The sequence below is a fragment of the Monodelphis domestica genome, chromosome 3, assembly GCF_027887165.1.
Source record: "Monodelphis domestica isolate mMonDom1 chromosome 3, mMonDom1.pri, whole genome shotgun sequence".
Classification (NCBI taxonomy): domain Eukaryota; kingdom Metazoa; phylum Chordata; class Mammalia; order Didelphimorphia; family Didelphidae; genus Monodelphis; species Monodelphis domestica.
Window position 1 is genome coordinate 12,816,191 of NC_077229.1, and position 15,474 is coordinate 12,831,664.

General features: G+C 34.9%; 1 protein-coding gene across 1 annotated transcript in view; it reads left to right on the forward strand.

The window, feature by feature from the left end:
- Positions 1-8,516: 8,516 nt before the first annotated feature.
- VN2R556 (vomeronasal 2 receptor 556) overlaps positions 8,517-15,474 on the forward strand; it is a 30,844-nt gene continuing 23,886 nt past the window's right edge. The window contains exons 1-2 of the mRNA NM_001099565.1: positions 8,517-8,692; positions 10,268-10,559. Of these exons, the coding sequence (NP_001093035.1) occupies positions 10,305-10,559 (255 nt within the window). The 5' untranslated portion in view covers positions 8,517-8,692; positions 10,268-10,304. The remainder of the gene's footprint in view (positions 8,693-10,267; positions 10,560-15,474) is intronic.

The following is a 15,474-nucleotide window of genomic DNA, read 5'->3' on the forward strand; positions in this document are numbered from 1 at the left end:
GCAAATGGACCACAAAGGAGCTCAGAACTTGACTTGCAAAGTGCCAAATGAGCACAAAAGTGTGAAATAAACCAAACCAGCCCTATGGAGATTGATGACATTTGGCACAAAAGGAACAATGAGTTAATCATGTGTGAGATTTGAGGTTGCAGCGGATTAACATGTGTTAAATGCAGGACTTTCTTTTACTACACTCTATATCAAGCATATAACATTATTTTTTCTGGCTCCATTATCGCCCCCCCCCCCCCAAAAAAAAACAAAGAAAAGGGTTGAACCAGGAAATTCTATTTCCCATTTGCCTTGAAATCTAGCCTCTTTTTCTATTTTCTCTCATGATGTGACAACTTACTATAGTCTAGACTGCTAAATTGCGTTAGTAACTAACTGTTGTTGCATGCTTATGGGACATGGATCACTACAAGAACCTGTTGTGAGTTGTGATTTTTTTCCCTTCTTCCCAGAATTTTTTTCAAGTTTTCTTTTTATATTTTTTATCTGACTCAGAAGGTTTTTTATTTTAATTTTAATTTCTTTGATTCCTTGATGTTTTTTGATACTAGATTCATATGCCTTATGACTTGACCATGTATCCCTGTGTAATTCCTACATGCATCTCCGTATCCTCCTCGGACATGTTTCAAAGGCAAAAAACAAGAAGAAAAGGAAAAAATCAAATACTATATGACACATGTAGGAAGAAAATAAAATGTTAAAATTGTGTATATTTCACAATTACATAGGTAAAGTATACGGACTAGTTTTCAAAAAATAAGATTCATTTCCTCTTTGACTTACCATGATCCACAGTGTGAGTGCAAATAAGGCAGATAAAACAATGTGAGTGCAAATGATGTAGACAAAGCAATAATCCATTCAAGAAAATACAAAAAAAAATTAGTAAAAGCACAAAATGTTACAAAGGCACATCAGGTCAATATAGGTCACTAATACAGATTTTCTTCTATGACATAGTACATGTGTTGTCCTACAAGGCAATTTGTGCAAATACAAGGATAAATCAAATACAGTGCAACAAAATAGTCCAAATCCATCAATAAAGAAGTCCAATCACAATTAATAGTCAAATAGAATCAGTGCAAGCAATTATTCATCATCAACAGAAGGTACTCGTTTTACATGGTTGAATGAGTTCTATACCCTGCACACTTACATTTGAGGGCAAGGAAGCTGACCACAGAGTATCAAATTCAGTAACTACTGCAGCTCCTGTATAGCGCACATCATCCCTCATAAATGCCTCCAGGTTATTGGTTATAAAAGTTAAAAAGGCAAATTCACAATTCCATGCTTCCTCCAGTGACATGAAGGTTGAAGAAACCAATTTGGAACAAATTAGTAACGGACTAAGTTATAGATTTAATCAATTTTGCAAAATTCTACATTTACAAAGCTACAAATTTGCATTTTAAAAAGTCACAACTGGCTAATTAAGGGAAAGAATTCACATGACACAAACATAACAAAAAACTAGGTCAGGGAAATCTGTTCTCAAATCCTTAGCTAGGGGAATCCTTTCCACAAGTAAATAAATGATTCAGGAAGGTCAAAATCCTTCTTGGCTTCCTATCTGGGTAATTTCAGTCTTCCCTTAAAACTATTATGCCATGAGACAGATTTTAGTCAGGTGAGGCTAATATTAATAGGAGACAGGCTTCAGTTAACCAACATTGAAGGAGTAAAGGCCCTAAGGCCCAAATAAAAGAATTAAGTAAATGAAATTAAATAATTCTCAGTAGTTCATAGAATCCTCAATACAGTCTCTACACTTATTCACCTTCATTGTCCAGGATCCTTCTCTAAATTTCTATAGAGTTGAGAGTTACTTCATTGAGAAATTTCCTTGAATGCATAAAAGATATAAAATAAAGAACCAGCTTCAGGTGGACAATCTCAGGGGACCAGGGGTAACATCCAGACAAGGCTATGACTGATGAGGGAAGCTAAGGACAGTAACAATGGTCAATCTTAGGAGAAAAAAGGGGAAGAACCAAAGATAGAGGATATGTGCCAGGTGTGGATAAGAGGTTATTATCTGAGAACAAAGAGAAAACTGACCTTCTCAAGATTTCTTTGGCTTCTTTTTTTTCTCTGTCCAGAACTAAGATGTTTATTCTGAAAATCTGGAACACAAAATGGCCAATGGAGATTTGAAAATTAGGAAAGCTAAAAAGAAAATAAGAGATCCTTTAGCTACTCTTGACCAGTTCAAATTGCCCGAGTCATAGGCTAAGGTATGTACCAAAGAATGAGAGCAATAATCAAACCATGGCCATTTGTTAAGGACCTATGTCTAGTGCTGAGGCTCCAGTAACCAAAAGGAAGCAGTCTCTATTCTCAGAAGCTTTCATTCCAGCAGAGATGACAAGATGAACTTGGTTTGTAAGTAAAATATAGAAATGTCCTGTCATTCAGGAAGAGGGACATCTCACCTATGGATTGGGGGAAATCAGGAAAGGCCTCCTGAACAAAGAGATGCTTGAGTAAGTATAAAATGACTCCTACTTTCATTGCATTCCATTTCAGCCCTCCCTCTTTATTCTCATCATTTTAAAATCTGTCTTCTGGCTCTAAGAATTCTGATGGATGGATTTTGGCATAAGCCCCAAATGGATATCTAGCATTTACATGTAGCTTTAAGTTTTGCAAAACACTTGATTGTGTGTTTATTCCTTTATGTGTCCCTGCAGTCTTATGGGTTAAGTGCTATTGTCAGTCCCAATTTATAGACAAAGAAACTGATGCAGACAGAGGTGAAATGGTTTGCTTAGATTCGTAAAGACAGAAATGTATTATTTTTTATGAGTGAAAAATTTTTATTTAATTAATTAATTTAGAATATTTCCCCATGGTTACATGATTCATGTTCTTTCCCGTCAGATATTTTTAGGGTGTAGACTTTAAATCTAGATTTAAATGGTTGCCAAATAAAATTCCCAAGTCAGTCTGGAAATTTATGGTAATTTCATTAATATAGAGGGAAGGAATTTAAGAAGAAGGAGGAAAGAGGATATAGGATTTCTCCTACCTGGCCTATGCCAGGTGGAGTTTTAAACTCCCCACCTCTAGGTCTCTGAAGAAGATTAGAGGTTTCTGAGAGGAAAAAGTTGGAAAGTAAAGGAGGAAACTCAGCCAGAAACTCACTACCGAACCTGACAAATAGCTTAGCTAAGATGCCAGAAGGCTCAGCACACTGCTCTCAGCTAACTCTCCACCACCAATAAGGGAAAGAGCCAATAAGGATCTCTTGCCAATCAGGATCTTCGGGGACAGCAAGGGAACCAAATATATAACCCTTTCACCCTTGTGTCTCCTCTAAATTTTCACATCTACCAATTATATCAAAGGCTTTTTTCCCCTTCCAGGACTGCCCATAGTTTTAGTTCTCACCTTCTTTGATTTGCTTATATCTTTAGAGTTACTTAACACTTCTTTGTTAAGTTCACCTTTTGTGAGTTACTTGACCTTTTTGTGATTAATTTAACCTTTATTGTTACTTAACACCTTTTTGCTTAAAGTTCTAGCTTCACTATAAGGTGAGAACTAAGTACCTTCATTGTTCAATCAGGAGATTACAACTTTATCTTCCCCTAAAATATGGTCTAAGTAGGGTGGAATAGTTTTTAAAGTTCACATTCCCTCCCCTCCTCCCACAAGCAATGAGCAATTCCACTGGGTTTTTACATATGAACGACAGAAATTTAAAGCAGGTGTTCTTGACACCAAGTTCTAGCCACTGTACACTTAGATACAAATGGGTAAAAAAGAGAACTCAGCATAGTGAGAACTATCCTCAGAAGGACTAAATCCTAGAATGATGTCAGGCTGGTTAGGAATTAGAGAACAAAGGGAAGTGACATGGCAAAGATTGTTCCCTCATGTGGAGGGATCAGTTCATGATCAATCTATGTTCTATATTCCATGATATGTCTGTGTTGTCTATATGTTGTCTGTGCACATAAGACATTTTGGGAAAAATAAACCTCATAAAAGAGGTTTCTCTCTGCCTTCTTCAGTTTGATTCAGAGACAGTGGAGGAAACAGACAGAGGCTGTTTGAGAAATTAAAAAAACAACATTTTTATGGATCTTTGGGTCTCCTAAATTCTAAGATAGTTTAATTGGTTGCATATAAAGGATAAATATAAAAAAAATGTCAGACATCTCTTCTCTCCCCCTCTTTGTTGGCCATGAGGAGGTAAGGGTAGAAATGATAAAGACAAGAAAGGGATAATTTCATCCCACAATTACAAAATATCAACAGAGAACAAAGGCAGAAATATGTGTTTGGATATAGTTGTCTGATAGATCATTGAATTGTATCCACTATTCCAAAGGAAAGAATAATCCTGACGCTTACCTGATCAAATGCAAGTTTTCAAAGTGTCTTTCCCCTTATATTAGATCAATCTTACTTCACCCTTGTTTCACCAGAAGATAGCACAACATAATAGATCCACACTTATCAAGACTTAGCACAAATATCTTACACCAAATACTTATTGCAGATTTGATTAGGAAGAAAAGATACATACCAAACCCCAGTGCATTACCCCATAGCAGAACATAATCCTTCGCAGCATAATAGCATGGGCACTTAGAAATTAAACAAATTTGACTTATAAGTAAAGGAAAAGTCAATATTTGCTCATATTTAATATTAGATTGATCATTTCTCAGGGTTTACTAGGGAGTTTCTTAAGGGGAAGAATCAAGTCACTGAGGCATGATGAAGCTTTGTGTACCTGTACATTTTGTATGGGCCTTTATTATTGATTTGTATGCAGGCTTCATGAGAATAAGTTTCTGTAAGTGGGAAAGTTCTGGGCTTGGCTTGTAGCTGCGATTTTACTGGGAGTTATGTACCTAAGTAAAAGTTAATGCATGGTAGTCTTTTGGGGTTGTGTTTGAGGGTTTGATGATTTGGTGATGTTTTGGAGAAATAGAGTACAGGTATTATGCTCTTGCATTATTCCTTCTAGTAATAGTAATAGGGAATAGTAATCATGTCAATTCCATAGGTAAGGGATATTAATGAGAGAGGTCATGGAAGGGGGAATGAGTGGGCAATCACATCTTGCCTAGGGCCACTCTGTGGCCTCCTTAGCTACCACGAGTGACTTGATCAAGGTGTCGTGGCTTGATGACTCACAACATAGCATGGTGTCTAATTCTAGAGAATCTTTCCCACAAGTTCCAGGAAGAACTCATCAGTTAAAGAATAGTCTTATCCAACATAGTTGTGAGGCAGTTGAGGCACATTGGGGCAGTCCTGAAAATTAGAGATGGATGCTATGATGTGTGTAGGAGGGGAAAAAAGAAAACAAAACACCTTAAGACCTGATTTGCAGTTGGGATATTGGAATTCCAAATCCAGCCTTGGACAATGTTTTGTCATGTTATCTTGGATAATATCCTTTCATTTCCTTATTCTTAGGTTGTCAAAGATTCGCCACCAGTTCTACATCTGTGAATTTGTTCTTTGGTGAAGTTTCCTCTATCTATGTTGTTGTGTGATTTCCTCCTCTCTGTCTTTACCAGATGTCAAATATTCATTTCATCTTGGCCTTTCTCTATTAGATACCCATGACCACATTGCAATTTCAATATTGTGAAATTGTGATCACTAAGTGACTTCCTGAATCTGAGTATCCCTTCTGGAAGTAATAATTTCAGTTTTTCTATGACTTCTCAGATAAGGATTCTGGTCTTTACCCCCTACCTAAATTCCTCAAAGTAGTACCATCCTTTGGAAAGGGGGTGGGGCTTTCTCTGGATCTCCTTTATTCTTTCCAAGGGTAAATATGATGTCTCCATGGTTACTCAGGAATCTGATCTGTACCTCCTCTAAATCCTTCCTATTGTATGTGTGTGGGATTGCTATATATTTCTTGCCACTACTTGTTTAACCCTGGGACATCTGACCTACCCAATTTTTCGCTTTAGGTATTTCTGCTGAATGAATATGCTGGTCTTATGACTAATTCTGACAAGAACCTTTGAAAACCCACTGTTCTTAATTGATAATGTGCTGGGTTCTTGTTGGGTTTTCCTAAAACACAAAGGGGTACAAGACTAGGTATGGAAAACTAGAGTGCTGAATTCTAGAAAAGCAGAACTTAGAGGAACTGATATCTGAAATGCAGGACTGTTAAGGACTACTTACTCACTTAAGTATGATGAAGGCTAATGTTGACACTGGAAATGTGGAGAGAGAAGTAGAAAAGAAGACTTCTTGTCATAAAATCCTCCAATGAGAACAATTTCAGTGATGCTGAGCTTTGTTACACACAAAAGAGTGGTTGCCATAAACTGGACCATGAAAATATGGGTTCAAGACTTTGAATTGCCAAAAGCATAAAGATAATTTTTAGTGTCTTGATTTAAATAAAAAATAAGTGGTCGCCATGGGAAAAATTCCCAAATACGAAATACCCAAGTCAGCTGGATTTTATGACGATTTTAATTAATACAAATGAAGGAATTAAAGAAAGGAAGAGAGACAGAGTAAGAGGAAATAATAGGAAGACTAGGGCCTAGGCCAATGGCCTAAGCCTTTCTTTTAAGAGAGAAAACTAAGTCAGTCTTTAATCACTCACCACAAGATTGTCTCAAGCAAAACTCTAGTGTTCAGAGAGACCTTCCAGTTCAGCTCCTGAGCTCAACTAAGTTCAGCCACTAAGAGACCTCCAATTCAGCTTCCTAAGCTGAACTAAATCCAGAGGCCTCTGACCTCCTTTTAAAGAGAATTTTCTCCTATGTCACCTCCCCTAAATTTTCACATCTACCAATCACAGTAGACATTTTCCAAAGGACTGACCATTCTTAATTCACATGTTGTTATCACCTTCTTAATTCACATGTTGTTATCACCTTCTTTGGGTAGACTAAAACTTCTGAGTATTTCACACCTCTTTGTTAAGGTTGTCCCTTGCAAGTTGCCTGACCTTTTAGTGATTAATTTGACCTTCATAGGTACTTAGCACCCTTTTGTATTAGATCCAAAAATAGACCTAGCTTAAGGGCTTTTGCCTTACTATAAGTATGGGTTAAGTACTTTTCATTGTTGAGTAAGGAGTTTTACAACTTTATCTTCCCCTAAGGTATGCCCAAGTATGGGTGGAGTAATTTTAAAGTTACCAATACATCCCTGATCAAGTACCTCCATTGTTTAAATGGGGAATAGCCTTAACCAAATGTTCTAAGGTAGAGTCTGAGAAGTTTTAAAATTCACAGCTTACTTGTGGGATGGTCATATGCTTAGACAAGATTACATTAAACTTTCCAGAGTAAGTTATTCTTAGCTGTCATTTGTTGCAAGTCTTTACTCTGATTTTCTCCATACCATGAAGAACATTGACCCTATTCCTGGTTCCAAATGAATTTAGAAGAAATTGTTTCCTTTATTTGGGCAGGAATAAGGCCTCTGTATTACTTCCTACCATCTCCTGCCCTCCTCTGTTTTCCAACAACCCTTTATATGTTGTGTTCTTCCATCCTAATGTAAACTTCTTAAGTATAAGGATATAAATGTCTTTGACTTTATACCCACCTACTTAACCATCTATTATCCCTCAGTCTTCTTTAGACAATAGAGAGTTTTCTATCCTTGCAAATACCACTAAGTAAAGTCATATGCATAAAATAGAAGGACAACAGACAGGAATCACTGAATAAAGAACACATATCAGAATTGCTAACATGTGTACAATCTGTGATGAACATATTCTGTCTATGTATTTCAGTGAAGAGATTAAAATGGAGTTTTAGACTTCTGTATTACTTGGGCTCAATTGTAGTTCACCAGAGAAAACTGTGATCAGTGAAACTATAATTAATAATGGTTTTTTTTTAAACCTTGTCACGTATGAGAGAATTTTTCATGAGGTTTAGTCATGACAGGCCATTTGCTGAACCCAGGACATAGGAATTAATTTCCTAAGAAGGCCCTTTTGTATTGTAGTTTCTGATGGAAAGGAAAAAAGGAGTCCAAAACATACTTTTGCCCTTATGTTTTTCCCTTGGATACAGAGACTCAGCTGGAGATGCCCCAGGCAGTCTGGTCTCTAGTGTACTTCATGGACTAAGACTACTCAGTCGAGATTGTAGTAGGAGTGGTACATATCAGATTCTAAAAATAAAGGTCCTGTGAGACTGAGTATAGTCCAAAAGCTAGTGAAACTATAAAATTTCCATTTATCTTGCACTATTGTCCTTGTTTTGAACATGGACCCAAACTAATGCCCCATTGGATGTCCTCTGATGTGGCAGTCAGAACAGTCTGAGCTCATCCAGAAGGGCAGATCATTTCTGATACTAGAAAGATCCTTATGTCTCTGTAACTAAGGCAAATTACTTTGCTCTAGTCTGAGTGGCTCTTTGGTTTGCTCTAACTTGGAGTTTTGGGTAATTTTAATGGAGATGTTGTCCCATATTCAGAAAAGTATTTCTCAACTGCTTTTTTTCCTTCTCATATCTCTGTTCCTCCAGATTCCAGGGTCTGCCCATGAGACAAAGAAGCTCCCCTGCTTCCACCAGATTAACCCCATTGTTTCTCAAGATGGGGATCTGGTAATTGGGATCTTTTTATCCTTGTTCTCAGTTGAAGTGAACAGTTTTATTGGTGCAAAACTGTTTGAAAGTCATCCAAACAAAGCTTGTAAGCCTTATCAGTAAGTGTCTCTATTTGTGTGGGCTCATATTTACTGTGATGATTAGAAGAGGTACAAAAAGAGCAAAATGGGGGGGGGGCATGTAGCATGAGGCAATAGGTTCTCTCCACGTTTTTTTGTCTCTAACTATGAGATATACTGAATTGTTCCTTGGCTTCTGTACCTTCCAGTTGCCAAATGTTTTTATACAAGCCTCTTACCTTCTGTCACTTATAAAATAACTCTAGATTCCCTCATTTAGCTTCATACTTTCCCCCTCTTATTTAGATCTTTTTTAGCTAAAGAGAAAAATTATAAAATCATTTTAATCATGATTATCTTTTTAATGATTTAACATGTCTTTTCTTATTCTCTTTTCTTTATCATTCACCAAAAAGGCAGAATTGATGATGTGGCTTAGAGGGGAAAAGATTTTACCCTGCTTTGGTGAAACTTTCAACAAAAATCCTATTCTATTTCAAATGCCCTTTTAAACTCTGTGCAGTCTTTGAGTTTTCTCTTGAAAATAGTGCTTCTTGTTGAGGATAAGTTTGGTCCTCTCTGACTCTAATTTAATGGAAAATGAGCAAAGAAGGAAAATGTGGTCCTAAGATCTTAAGTTCTCAGAAACATAGCAACTGACCTATCCATACAGAACTAAAATCTCTGTGGTAGCCAGGTCAAGGGATTCTGTCCTGCAAATCTTCTGACTCCATTACAATAGGTAGATTAATTATCTGAGAGATAGTAGCTGTGGGAGAAATCTTTCTAGGTTGTATATATATTTAAAACATTGTCAAGAATAAGAAGGCAATTTGTTTTTTGTCATTGGTTTCCTGGTAAAAGATTTGATACTGTCACAATCTTTGACATGAGTTTGCTTGTATGTGCTTCTGAGTTCTTGTTAAAGAGGGGAATGTAGTGAGGATGGAGGGAAGGCTTAGTCAGGTCCTCATTTTTCACTAAAGATATCAGACTGGAACTGAATATGATACTAGAAGCCCATATGTCAATACCTTTAATTTCCAACCCTGTGTAAGTCTGTTTGTATCTTTTCCTACTCTTGAAATGATCTTTTCCCCAAATACCCATTTATCAAAATCATCTTCACATTTCATTTTACTCCCTCCATTAACCCTTCCCTTATTTCTTCAGAGCAGTGGTGCCTCCATCTGGTCAGGTTTCTTGTATCTCAGTGCCAGTCACCTGTACCATATCATGTATCATGTTGTATTAAAGTTATTGGTGTATCCAGTCTCTCTTTCATTATACCACAGCCCTTTGAGGGTCAAGGACCATCCATATGTCCGATGTCATCTAGCACATACTGCATGCTTAGTATCTGTTTTGTGGTATGCTTGAGTGATTCAGACAGACAAAGTCACATATTAAAGCCACTCCTCACCATCTCAGGAATTATGAGAAGGGAAAAATATGGGAACAAGACACATGAGCAAGGTCACTTTTAATACAAATTAAATGAGTTAAACAAAATATTGGAGCCCTTTGACTCAATCAAAACTCCAAAGCATTCTCACTTCTGGAAAATATATTTTTGAAGGCTTTTCTAACATTATATGCCACTCACTTTGGCAGATGGCTGCACAAAAATTATCAGCACGCCCTGGCTGTAATGTTTGCTATAGAAGAGATTAACAAGGATTCCAGTCTGTTGCCCAATATTTCCCTGGGATTCCACCTCTACAACAGCTACCACAGTGATGAGAGAACCTTGGAGAGCTCCCTGCAGTGGCTCTCTGGGCAGGGCCAGTTCACCCCTAACTACAGCTGTAGGGAGAAGGAAAAATCTATGGCTGTTATTGGGGGAACCACTTCAGCTCTTTCTGTCCAGATGGGGACCCTACTTGACCTCTACAAATTTCCACAGGTAAGTGATACTGAGCCTGACCTGTTTTATGTATTTATAAGAAAAGTAAAAAAATAGTATGGAAACAAAAATAACTATCATTTATAAAGTACTTTAAGATTTTAAATGTGTTTTACATATGCATTTCTTTTGATGCTCAAAGTTAACCCCTGTCAGGTGATTTTATTAGCCTCATTTTATACAGAAGCTTACTGTCACTGAGAAAAGTCAAGTTGCTTGCCCACTATCATGCAGCTAATAAGTTGCTGTGACAAGATTTGTCCTAAGGTCTTCTTGACCCCATATAACACTCCACTCCACTGCACCATGCAGGCTCCTTGAGCATCAGATGCTCCCAGAGCATCATAGGTTGTAAGCCAAGAATAAAATTGGATTTGTTTAGCTTTCAATCCATTAAAGGATCTGAGAGGGAACTCAGATAAATATGTCCATTAAACAGAAGTTGCTGAAGACTGGATTAGTTAAATATACAATTTGCTGGTAAAAATGTAAGGACTAGAACATGCATGTCTTGACTTCCCATTGAATGATCAATAAGTCTATTTTTCATTTGAATCTTTTAATTTTTACAATTAGTAAACCTCTTAACTCCCGTAAGAGTCTCCTTTTTGCTGTGGAAAAAACCTAGCCTGCTTTCCTTTGAGAACTTTCTTACCCTAGTCCACATTTCTTCATTGTTCCACACAATGTTCAGTTATATGGCTCTCTCCAAACTCCAAATAAGAGTAGGGTTGGGGGAGGGAATAGAATAAGCATATATTAAGAATATCCTAAACTCTAGTCATTGTGTTAAGCACTTTAAGAATATTTTGTCATTTGGAGCAGTCAGTTCTATAAGGCCATGCTTTTATGTAGGACACTAGTAGGACACCTGAATTCTCAGTTTTGTTTTATCTCTGCATATCTCTCTCCCACCCCCTTTCCATGAATTCCTTCATCCTTTATGATCTCAGTCACCATGGTTTCCTTAGTAGACAAGGGAGTCCCTGATTATGAGTCAGTTGAGGACTTTGTGAAGTGTCCATTTCCTTTTGATTGTGAATTATTTGGTAGTAGGGATTGATCCCCCACACACCTTTCTTTGTATCCTAAATGCTTAGCTTATATCTTGTCAAATAGAAGACAATTATTTAATATAATATTTGTTCTTTCCCAATCATCATAATAATTTTAAAAATTGGCATCACTCAATTTCTGATTTTATGTTACCAGAACAAGAACTGCTTTAAATATTTTTGTACAAATCTGTCCTTTTCCATTTTTTGTTCTCTTTGGGATATAGAACTAACAGTGGAATTGCTAGATAAAAGAGTATACACAATTTAAAAGTCCTTTGGACATAGTATCCAATTGTTTTCCTGAATGGTTAGATCAATACAAAACTCTACCAACAGTACACAAGGCTTAGTGCCTTAATTTTCCCAATCCTCTCCCAAGTTTTGTCATTTTCCCTTTCTCTCATATTGGCCAATTTGATAGGTCTGAGGTGGTACCTCAGTTTTTAAATTTTCATTTCTCTATTACATATGGTATTATACTTTTGTCTAAATTATGTATGCATTTTAAATTTATCTTATATGTTGTGAGATGTTGGTTTATGCCTAGTTTTTGCCTTATTGTTTTCAGTTTCTCCAACAGTTTCTGTCAGATAAAGAGATTATGTCCCCAAAGCTGGGAACTTTGGGTTTACTATACACTAAATTACTATGATCATATTCTATTGTGTATTGTGTATCTGATCTATTCCATTGATTCATTATTCTATTTCTTAGTCAGTACCAGATTGTTTTTATGTTTACTACTTTATAGTAGAGTTTAAGAACCAGTAGAGCAAAGCCAAATTCCTTCCCATTAAAAAAATCAATTCCTTTTATATTTTTGACCTTTTCTTCTTGCAGATAAAATGTATTAGTTTGTCTAACTTTTAAAATTAATTTTTAATGATTAATATGGTATTGCAAAAGTAAATTAAAGTTAGGGAGAATTATCATTTTTATTATATTGAGTTGACCTACCTATAAACAATTAATATTATTCTAATTGGTTAAATATGAATTTATTTGCATGAAAAAACTTTTAGTAATTTGTTCATATAGTTCTTGGATTTGTCTTGGTAAACAGAGTCCAAGGTATTTTATATTGTCTACAATTATTTGAATGGAATTTCTCTTTCTATCTCTTGACACTAGACTTTGTTGGTAATATATAGAAACACTGGTGATTTTTTGGGTTTGTTATGTATCTTGAAACTGCTACAAGTTGTGAATTTCAACAAATTATTGGTTTATTTTCTAAGTATAATGTCATATCTTTTGTAAAGAGTGATGTTTTATTCTCCATTGCTTATTTGAATTTCTTTAATTCCTTTGTCTTTTCTTATTGGTATAGGTAGCATTTCTAGTACAATTTCGAACAATAGTGGTGATAATAAGCATTTGTGCTTCATCCATGATCTTACTGGGAAATTTTCTAGTTTTTACTCATTACAAATAATATTTGCTGATGGCTTTAGATGGATTCTACTGATTGTTTTAAGAAAACCCAATTTTTTCCTGTGCTCTGTAGGATTTTTAATAAAAATTGGTTTTGCGTTTTATCTAAAGCCTTTTATTCATCTATTAATATGATCTATATTTTTCTGTTGGTTTTCTTATTGCTATTATCAATTGTACTGATAGTTTACCTAATACTTAACAAGCCTTACATTACTAATATAAATGTCACCTGATCATAGCGAGTGTGTTCTTGGTGATATATTGCTGTAAACTTGCTAATATTTTATTTAAAAATTTCTATTAATATTTATTAAGGAAATTATTCAGTAGTTTCCTTTCTATGCTTTTACTCTTCTGAGTTTAGTTATCAGCAACATATTTGCATCATAAAATGAATTTGTTAGCACTACTTTTTTGCCTATTTTTCCAAATATTCCATGTAATATCAGGATTAATTATTCTTAAAATGTTTGGTAGAATTCTTTTGTGAATTTATCTGGCCCTGGGAATTTTTTCCCTATGAAACTCATTATAGGTTTTTAAAATTCATCTTTCTGACATGGGGTTGTTTAAGTATTCTATTTCTTCTTCTGTTAATCTGGGCAGTTTATATTTTTGCAAGTATTCATTTATTTCACTTAGATTATCAGATGTATTGATATATTGTTGAGTAAAATAAATTCTAATAATTTAATTTCTTCTTCATTCATGGTGAATTTACCTTTTTATTTTTCATAATGGTAATTTGATTTTCTTCTTTCTTTTTTGAATCAAATTAACCAATGGTTATCCAATTTGCGTTTTTTTAATGAAACCAGCCTTTACTTTTATTTGTTAGTTAAATGATTTTCTTACTTCCCATTTTATTAATTAATTTTATATTAACATATTATATTAGTATATGTTAATTAATTAAAACTTATTTTTCAAAATTTCAAATTTGATCTTTAGTTGATGACTTTTAACTTATTCTTTTTCCTTGTTTTTCAGTTGCATGGCCAATATATTGATCTATTCTTTTTCTATTTATTCATGTGTGTTTAGAAATAGAAAATTTCCTCTGAACACTGCTTTGACTATAGCCCATAAATATTGGGGTGTTGTCTAGTTTTTGTCATTCCTTTCAGTGAAATTTTGATTGTTCCTATTGACCCACTTATTTTTAGAATTAGATTATTTAGTTTCCAATAATTTACATTTTCTTTGCATTATCATTTATTAAATGTAAATTTTTATTCTGTTATGATATGAAAATGATGCTCTTAATATTCCTGCTTTTCTTCATTGTTTTGTGAAGTTTTTATGCCCTAATACATATTTAATTTGGGAGTAGTTGCCATATGCAGCTGAAAAAGAGATATTTCTTTCTATCCTTATTCAATTTTCTCTAGACATTTATTATCATCTCTAACTTTTCTTAAATTCTATTCAACTCTTTAGCTTCTTTCTTGTTTAGTTTTTTGTTAGATGTATCTCATTCTGACAGGACAAAATTGAAGTTACCCACTAGTATAATTTTACTGTTGATTTTTTGATAAATCATTTACTATGTTTAAAATTTTGGATGTCATACAATTTGATGCATACACATTTAGTCCTGATATTATTTTAATTCTCTATAATACCTTTTGGCAATATACAATTTCTTTCCTTATCTATTTTAATTACATCAATTTTTGCTTTATCTTTGTCTGGAATCACAAATGTTACTCCTGCTTTTCTTTTTTTCTTTTAGATGAAGCATAATAGGTTCTACTCCAGGTCCTTACCTTTAATCCATGGGTGTCTCCCTGTTTCTAGTCTGTTACTCATACATAACATATTGTATGACTCCAGTTTTTAATGCATTCTGCTATCTGCTTCCATTTTATGGGTGACAATATAATTCATATTTACAGTTGTGATTACTGTCTTCCCCTCCATTGTTTCCCTATTTATTCTTATTTTTCTCTCTCCTTTCAATTTTTCCTTTATCACATGTGTTTTGCTTCTAACCACCACCTCCCCAAAAGACACTCTTTTTTATCAGCCCTCCCTCCTTTTCTTATTCTCTTCCTATTTCCCTATAGAATAAACAACTAAGTGTGAATGTTATTCCCTTTTTGAACTAATTCAAGTAAGAGTAAGTTTTAAGCATTGCCCAACACCACCACCATGTTCCTCTCTTTTTTGCTTCTTCATGTGAGATTATTTAGCCCATTCTAACCCTCCCTTCCATTTTCTATCATTGCAATCCTCTTTTTCACTCCTTGTTTTTTTTAAATATTATATCATCTTAGTCAACTTATTCCCTTGCCTTCTGTTTGTATTGCTTCTAACTACCTTAATATTGATAATATTCTTGTGTCACAAATATCATTTTCTCATATAAGGATACAAGCAGCTTAACTCTATTGAATTCCTTAATTTTTCTCTTTTCT